The sequence below is a fragment of the Diceros bicornis genome, chromosome 34 (genome assembly GCF_020826845.1).
Source record: "Diceros bicornis minor isolate mBicDic1 chromosome 34, mDicBic1.mat.cur, whole genome shotgun sequence".
Lineage (NCBI taxonomy): Eukaryota > Metazoa > Chordata > Mammalia > Perissodactyla > Rhinocerotidae > Diceros > Diceros bicornis.
This window is the reverse complement of record NC_080773.1, coordinates 26,125,948-26,134,254: the sequence shown is the minus strand read 5'-3', so window position 1 is coordinate 26,134,254 and position 8,307 is coordinate 26,125,948. Positions and strand designations below refer to the sequence as shown.

Below are 8,307 nucleotides of genomic sequence, written 5' to 3'. Positions count from 1 at the left end.
TGATCATATATGACCATGCCTTCTCAATGAATGGCATCGCCATCCATCAAGCAAGAGATCGTGAAGCCTTACCATCTACCTCCATCACCACAAACTTCATTCAATCCATCACCAAGGCCTGTTGATGTTCTCTCCTAAATGCATCTTGAATCCATCCACTCATTGCCATCTCCACCTCCTAAATGGCCTTATCCAAGTCATCATCATTTCTCATTTGGACAACAGTAATGGCCTCCTCATGTCTCTACAGTCCCTTTTTTTTTTTAATAATTTTATTTATTTATTTATTTTCCCCCCAAAGCCCCAGTAGATAGTTGTATGTCATAGTTGCACATCCTTCTAGTTGCTGTATGTGGGACGTGGCCTCAGCATGGCCGGAGAAGCGGTGCATCAGTGCGCGCCCAGGATCCAAACCCGGGCCGCCAGCAGCGGAGCGCGCGCACTTAACCGCTAAGCCACGGGGCCGGCCCTCCACAATCCCTTTAAAATCCATTTTTCGTATAGCAGCCAGATTGATATTTTGAAAATACAAATCTTGCTATATTATTCCCTGACTGAAGTCCAAGTGGTTCACCATTGTCCACAGGATAAAGTCAAACTCACCATGACATACAAGGTTCTTCACTGTCTGGTTCCAGCCAACTTCTGGTCTCTGAACTCCATCCATACTCCCCTTCCTTCTCAGAACATTTGCACATGCTGTTTCCTCTACAAGATACACTCTCCAGGCTCCTTCCACTTTCTTCTAGGTAATGCTTACCATTCTTTTCACACTCAGCTCGTTGTCACTTCTTGGCTCAAGACCCCCCTGAAAGTGCTTTCATAATACTCTGCACCGTTCTTTCAGAGCACACATTATTGTTGTAATTTTACATTTGTTTATCAATGATTTGATTATTTTTCTTTTACACTAGACTATCAGCTCCTTGAAGGAAGGGACTCTGTCCAGGTTTGTGCACCATGGTATCCTCAGCACATAGCCCAGCCTCGTACACAGCTGGTGTTCAATATATATTTATTGAGCATATAGAGGATTGGGCCTGAGAGAGGATGTGAGAGGAGGGCTGGAGAGAGCTAGGACTGGAGGTAGAGTTGGGTTTGTTGATTAATGTGGTTAGAAGATATAGATTCAAGTTAGAATTGGATTTGGATTCATGGTTTGGGATCGGATTTGGAGTCTGAGTTGAGATTTGGATTCAGTGTGGAGGCCTTACTAAGGAAGATTTTGGCTGTGGGGACCAAAAAACTGAAAATCGGAAAGCAAGTCTGAAGAAGTCATGAGATGAAGAGTCTCCATAGTTGGTTAATTCACCAGCTCAGTGACCTTCTCAAAGACCCCAATTATGTCTGTCTCTGTGTTAGGCCATCTGCAGTGTTTTGGCTTGGTCTGCCAGCAACTTCTTCCCCCATGGTCCCAGGAGGGCAGCCACAGTTCCAGAATTTACAGCCATAAGAAGAAAAAAGACTTCATTCAGCGTTTCTGTTTGGAAGTAAGAAAGTCTTTCCCAGAAGCGCCTGGGGGTCTTCCCCTCACTCCTCATTGGCCAGAACTTCACCCAATGTCCATTTCTAAACCAATCACTAGCAAGCAGAATATGACTTCCATGCTTGGTACAGTAAAACTTATAGTCATAATGAGGATAAAGAATTATCCAAAGAAAATCGGGGTTCTGATAGAAAGGCAGAAGGAGTGCAAGCTTGGGGAGGCAACAATAATGTCTACGGGGGGTTCAAATTGTAGGACAAAGGTAGAACTGAGTTGAAGTCAAGATATAAGGAGACAAGATTTGGGCTCAGAGCTGAAAAATGAATCACATTTTTGGGTCTGATTTAGATGTTAGAGTCACTTTTAGGAATATGTATTTTTTATGTGTGTGAGGAAGATTGGTCCTGAGCTAACGTCTGTGCCCATCTTCCTCTATTTTGTATGTGGGATGCCGCCATAGCATGGCTTGATGAGTGGTGCTTCGGGATGTACCCGGGATTTGAACCTGCAAACCCCGGGCCGCCAAAGCGGAGAGCATGAACTTAACCACTACGCCACTGGGCCAGCCCCAACACTTTTAGGAATTTGCCTTCTAGTAATAATCAGAAGATGGTTCCCATCTTTTACTCAAAGTAAAAGCCAACATCCTACATTGGTCTCCAAGTTCCCATGTGTTCCGGGTCCTGTTATGCCTCTGACCTCATTACCTGTCCTTCTTCTCCTTGCTCATTCAGCTCCAGTCAAAATGGCTTCCCTGCTAGAACATTCTAGGCACATCTCTTACTTAACTCACCTGGAACTCACTACCCCCAAGTAGCTACATGGATCTATCCACCATCTCCTTCAAGATTTTGTTTAAAGGCCATCATGTGCAGTCTTTTCAATTATCTTTCCTAAGATTGTAACCACAGGCGTCCCTGAGAGTGGAGGGAACCAAAATCTCCCCATCTCTCTTCCATGCTTTTATTTTTCTCCATAACACTTACCACCACCTAACAAGCTTTATATTTTATGTACTTCTCTTTGTATTCACGGTCTCCTCCCACTAGAACAAGAGCCTCTATGAATGAATTTTTGTCTGTTCCATTGACTGCTGCTCCCTCAGGAGCCAGAATAGTTTCTGGCACAGAGTAAACGCTCAATGGATACTTCTTAAATGAATACAATGAGCAAAGATGAACCCACAAAGAAGTTCATCCCGGCATGGTTATAATTAAAACTCTCCACATGTACTTCGATTTGAAACAGATTACATAAATCAGGATACAACCATTGTATGGAATATTATGCAACCCTTTTAAAAAAGGAGAAATGATCTAAAAGTACTAAGAGGAAAAATTGTTCAGGATATTTTATAGAGTAAATACAAGATTACATTAGAGAATGTTTAGTACAGACATTTTTGTTATAAATACATATGTACAGAAATCTATGTATCATATGAGAACACAGACTTAATTGGTAACAGTAAGCATTTAGTAGGGTGGAGTTAGGGAAAGCCTTCTCTTTTTAATCCGTACCCCTATATTAGGGCTGGGATGGGTTCAGGCTCAAAGACACGACCGGGATCCAGACTGGACAAGTTCCCACAGGCTCCCCAGAATTAGGGTGTAGGGTCTAGGCCACCCCTGAGAGGGGGTGAGGGTGAGAAAAATGGCCACAGCGGAGGACTCAGGCCAAAGCCCATTCCCTGAGCTTTTCCTTGAAGCCTGCTCCCGCCCCTCGGAGCCAGTATCTGGTCCCTCCGTCCTTAGCTGCCACCAGGGATGGTGGGGCCAGAATGTGCGGGGGTGGGCGGGGGGGGGGCAAAATAGTTGGCTCCTGCCCCCACCCGGACCCCAGGCGGGAGGGTGGAGAAAGAATAGACTTCGGCCAATCGCTTTAGCTGCCTCAGGGCTTCAAGATAACTGCAAATCCAGGAATGGGGTGTCCCAGAACCAGCTCCGCCTGCACCCCAGGACGCTGGGGGCGGGGGCGGGGGTGGTATAAGAGGGCCGCCCTGCACAGGGCTGGAGACACTTGCCTCCCAATCGAGTCTGGAGCCCAAGTCAGATCAGACCCTCCTGAGGTGAGAATGGGCCTCATTTAGGGTGAAGGAGATGAGGCTGGCTGGGTAGCTGACTCTTGCTCCTGAGGGGAAGCGGGTAGGGGGGCCCTGGACTCCTGGGCCTGAAGGAGGAGGGGCTGGGGTCCCGGACTCCCGGGTCTGAGGGAGGAGGGGCTGGGGTCCCGGACTCCAGGGTCTGAGGAAGGGGGGCTGGGGGATGGACTCCCAGGTCTGAGGGAGGAGGGGCTGACGGATGGACTCCCGGGTCTGCGGGAGGAGGGGCTGGGGGCCCAGACTCCTGCCGCCTCAGCTCTTTGTCCTTCCTAGTCCAGCAGAAGAGACCCTTCCTCTGCCGGGCGGCCTGGAGAGGCTCAGAGAAGCCACCATGGCAGGATCCTTTCTCTCCACCGTGGTGATCCTACTGCTGTCCTTAGTCCTGGGATCCGCTGGACAAGAAGGTGAGGGCTGAACGGGCAGGCCTGACCTTGCCCCTGGGCCTCCCAGCATCCCCACTGACCCTCTCCAGGACCCCGCTGTCTCCAAGGAGTCCCTAAGTCAGGACACCTCGCTGCTCCAGCAGCGTCATCCCACAGAGGACAAGACTCTTCTGCCTCTGCCCCCTTTCTTCCTGCTTCCTTCTGACTCCTGGGGTCTCTGCCCTCCAGGCCCTGTCTCCTGCATTCAGTGTCTCTCCCATCAGCTTCTGGGGTTGCCTCCAGACGAGATGCTCCTCCTGGTCGTCTGAGCGGACTCTCGCTGTCTCTCATCTCCATCTCCCCCTTATTCTGCACTCTTCTCCATTTCTGCCTCTGCCTCTCTCCATGCATCTCTGTCTGTCTGTCTCCATCTCTGTCCTCCCCTGACCCTTGCTACCCACATTTTTCTCCATTTCTCTATCCAGCTGAGCGTGACAGGGGCGAGGATAAGATTATTGATGGAGTCCCATGTCCAAAAGGCTCCCAGCCCTGGCAGGTGGCCCTGCTCAGGGGTGATCAGCTCCACTGTGGAGGCGTGCTGCTCAACGAGCAGTGGGTGCTCACGGCTGCCCACTGCACGATGAGGTGGGTCAGCGCCTCCAGCTCTCCCTCTGGGCTCTGTCTCCCTCTCTCTGGGTCCCTGTCCCCTTCTCTCTGGGTCTCTGTCCCCTCTCCCTGGGTCCCTGTCCCCCTCTCTCTGGGTCTCTGTCCCCCTCTCTCTGGGTCTCTGTCCCTCTCTCTCTGGGTCTCTGTCCCCTTCTCTCTGGGTCTCTGTCCCCTTCTCTCTGGGTCTCTGTCCCCTCTCCCTGGGTCCCTGTCCCCCTCTCTCTGGGTCTCTGTCCCCCTCTCTCTGGGTCTCTGTCCCCCTCTCTCTGGGTCTCTGTCCCCTTCTCTCTGGGTCTCTGTCCCCTCTCCCTGGGTCCCTGTCCCCCTCTCTCTGGGTCCCTGTCCCCTTCTCTCTGGGTCTCTGTCCCCTTCTCTCTGGGTCTCTGTCCCCCACTCTGGTCTCTGCCCACCTCTCTCTGGGTCTCTGTCCCTGCTCTCTGGGTCTCAATCCCTCTCTCTCTGGTCTCTGTCCCCCTCTCTCAGTCACACCATCTCTCTCTGAATGTCACTCCTTTCTCTCAGTGAGTACAACGTGCACATGGGCAGCGATCAGCTGGACGATCCAAGAGCCCAGAAGATCAGGGCCACAAGGTCATTCCGCCACCCCAGCTACTCCACGCAGACCCATGTTAATGACATTATGCTTGTGAAGCTAAATAGCCGGGCCAGACTGTCATCAAGTGTGAAGAAAGTCAACCTGCCCTCCAGCTGTGATCCCCCTGGGACCACATGTACCGTTTCTGGCTGGGGCACCACCACCAGCCCTGTTGGTGAGGCTGCCTCTGTGGTCCAGGAGCCCTAGTGCCCTACCCTGTCCTCCTTCAGACCCAGGAGTCCAGGTCCCTAGCCCCCTCCCTCAGCCCAGGGAATCAGGCCCCCAGCCCCTCCTCCCTCAGACCCAGGAGTCAGGCCCCTTTTCATGACCTTAGTGTTGAGCCCCCCAGCCCCTCTTCCTTCAGGGTCCAGGGCCCCCACCTTTTCCCCATCAGCACCCAGAGGTCCACAGGCCCGGGCCTCTGACTAACCTCCCTCTTCCCCCGCCCCCAACAGAGACCTACCCATCGGGGCTCAGGTGCACAGATGTCAGACTCATCTCCTCCCAGGAATGCAAGAAGTTTTACAAGGACCTGCTGGGAAGTTCCATGCTGTGTGCTGGCATTCCCAACTCCAAGACCAACGCCTGCAATGTGAGACCCCCTCCCTCGCAGCCCTGGGGCCCTGGCTGCTTCCTCAGCACAGAGCCCAGTCTTCCCCTCCATCCAGAATCTGTAGGTCTGGCCGTGGTCTTGAGCATTCCCTCTCACCTCGAGGCCCAGCTTTCCTAGCTCTCTCTACCCAGTTCTCTGCCTAGGTCAGAGTGGGAGCCCAGGGGGCTGGCGGGGCCCTGGGGTTGGGGCAGAAAATTGAATGGGAAAGAGGGCCCAGGACTAGGGGAAGGCAAGTGAGGCACTAGCTTCAAGGTGGGGGAGAGGGACACTCAGTAATCAAGATAAATCATATTCTAATGCAAGACTGAAAAAAACAAAAATCCATCCAAAAAGTCCACGATGAACAAAATATCAGAATTTTGAATAAAGAACGATCAGTCTTACTGAATTTTCCATTTGCCTCAGGCTCCAGTATGGCTCAGTGCAGCACTGTGTTGACCCTGTCTTTATCTAAAATTGGGGTATCGTGTTTGGCATGGATTTTTTTTTTCATATTAAATTTGATTTTTTAAGGTACTGCATTACAATAGAATTTATCGCAGTTACTGAGATTTCATGCTGGAAGCTAATTTCTCACTCACCTCACCCGGGTCCGGGTCCAGGTCCTGGGCAAAGAACCATCTCTCGCCCTCTTTGCTCTCCTTCCTAATTTTTGTAGCCTCTCTGGCTCTGAATGTGGTCTTCCCACTTCCCCCTTTACATCTGATTTCATTTCATTGTTTTCCTCTGTGTTCTTTCTGTGTGTTGAGATAGATATACCTCCCCCCCTCCCCCTCCCCCCTCCCCCCTCTCTCCCCGCCCACCTCTCTCTCCCCCTACTCCCTCCCCCTCTCTGGGCTGTCTGCCTCTCTCTCTGCCTCTTTACCCAGCCCTTATATTTCTGCTTCCTCGTCCCCCTCCCCCTTCCCCTTTCTTCTCTCCATCCTTCTCTCTACCTCTCTCTTCCCCTTCTGTTTGACTCTTTCCCTCTCTGCATCCCTCTCCTCCGTGTGCCCCCACCCTCTTTGCTCACATCTGCACCCTCAGCTTTCAGGGGAGGTGGAATGGGGTGTGCTATGGATAGGGGGGAGTGGACAGGGATGTGTGTCCTAGAGAATGGGGGGGGGTCCCCTTTTCTGCTAGTGAGGGTCTGCTTCATGAATGTGCAAGCTGTGCAGTGGCATAGGGCCCCACGCTCAGAAAAGTCCCATGCTTGGGTTAACGCACTCCTGTTGCTGCCTTGAAATTCTTAATTTTTGAGCAAGGGGACTCGCATTTTCATTTTGCACTGGGCCTTGTGAATTATGTCTGTGGTCCTGCCCCCGTTTTCCAGAACTACCCTGTCCTTCGTGCATGAGCAAGCGGCACGTATCCATTCCCTGGAGATAATGCTCTTTCTGCCAGTGGCGTCGCCCTAGAGTCCTTAAGGATGGAAAATAAATGGGGTTCTGACCCCCAGAAGCCCCGCCCCTTCCCTGTGATTGGTCCCATTGGACGGGGCTCAAGCCAATGTCTTCAGGGAACCCGGTTTGCCCTCTCCATGGGAATATTATCCTGCTCTCTCATTGGTCCCCAGAGGCAATGAGTGTCTTCCCATTGGCCAGTGTGGAAGTCTATGGGCTGGCCGGAGAAAGACTTCCTAACTGCTGGGTTTGTGAGACCTCTGTGGTGGTTGCTCTGAAGCCCAAGCTCATCTGCTGTCTCTCCTCCAGGGTGACTCAGGGGGACCACTGATGTGCAAAGGGACCTTGCAAGGCCTGGTGTCCTGGGGAACTTTCCCTTGCGGCCAACCCAATGACCCAGGTGTCTACACCCAAGTCTGCAAGTACATCGGTTGGATAAAGGAGACCATAAGAAAGCATCGCTAATCCCTCCATACTCGCATCTCTCCATCCCTACGCCCTGAACAGGAAATTCACAGAAACGTTGATGACCTACAGTCATATTTGACTTTACCTCTCCTCAAAGACATATTAAAACTTCAACAATATGCCATGTGTGTAAACCAATCAAATTAGCAAGGACCTAAAACCAGAGCAAGAAACACAAAAACCTCAGTGCTGGTAAAGATGCAGTGAAACCAGTAGTCTCAACCACTGAAACTGAAAATCATACCATTTTTGTGGTAGGCGGGTTGGTAAGGTGAATTGAGACCTTTATTCACCACCTTTGACCCAGTAGTTCTCGTTCTGAGAAGACACTACTGCTGAAAAAAAATCCAAAGTGTGGAGAAAGGTTTGAATTCATTGCAACATTATCTATCACAGCAAAATAGTGGAAACACTGAACATGTCCCAAATTAGTGGATTACTTAAGGAAACAATAGGCCAGATTGGGACAGGGATATCAGGAGGCTGCTAAGGATAATAATTATGCAGAGTTGTTAGTGTTAGTGCAAGAATGTTTATGCTCTGTGATGCCAAATGAAAAAAGGAAGATGCAAAAATATGTATGTATGTGATCCTCGCCATGTAAAATGAAATATTCACAGAATAAAATCTGAAA

The 8,307-nt window shown here is 50.7% G+C and overlaps 1 protein-coding gene across 2 annotated transcripts; it reads left to right on the top strand.

Annotated features, from left to right (window-relative positions):
- The first annotated feature begins 3,918 nt into the window (after positions 1–3,918).
- On the top strand, positions 3,919–8,307 carry KLK7 (kallikrein related peptidase 7). Of its 2 annotated transcripts, XM_058529977.1 has the most exons (6): positions 3,919–3,991; positions 4,234–4,241; positions 4,455–4,594; positions 5,138–5,385; positions 5,666–5,802; positions 7,515–8,307. In XM_058529977.1, the coding sequence occupies exons 1-6, from the start codon at positions 3,919–3,921 to the stop codon at positions 7,668–7,670; spliced, it is 762 nt and encodes a 253-aa protein (XP_058385960.1). In that variant the 3' UTR covers positions 7,671–8,307. The 2 variants fall into 2 exon arrangements, with proteins under 2 accessions (XP_058385960.1, XP_058385959.1); XM_058529976.1 differs by lacking the exon at positions 4,234–4,241 and having other exon boundaries at positions 4,435–4,594.

Coding starts and splice junctions, on each gene's coding strand:
- KLK7 (XM_058529976.1), top strand. CDS start 3,919: ATGGCAGGATCCTTTCTCTCCACCGTGGTGATCCTACTGCTGTCCTTA. Junction 3,992..4,434: donor GGGATCCGCTGGACAAGAAG/GTGAGGGCTGAA, acceptor TTCTCTATCCAG/CTGAGCGTGACAGGGGCGAG. Junction 5,386..5,665: donor CACCACCACCAGCCCTGTTG/GTGAGGCTGCCT, acceptor CGCCCCCAACAG/AGACCTACCCATCGGGGCTC.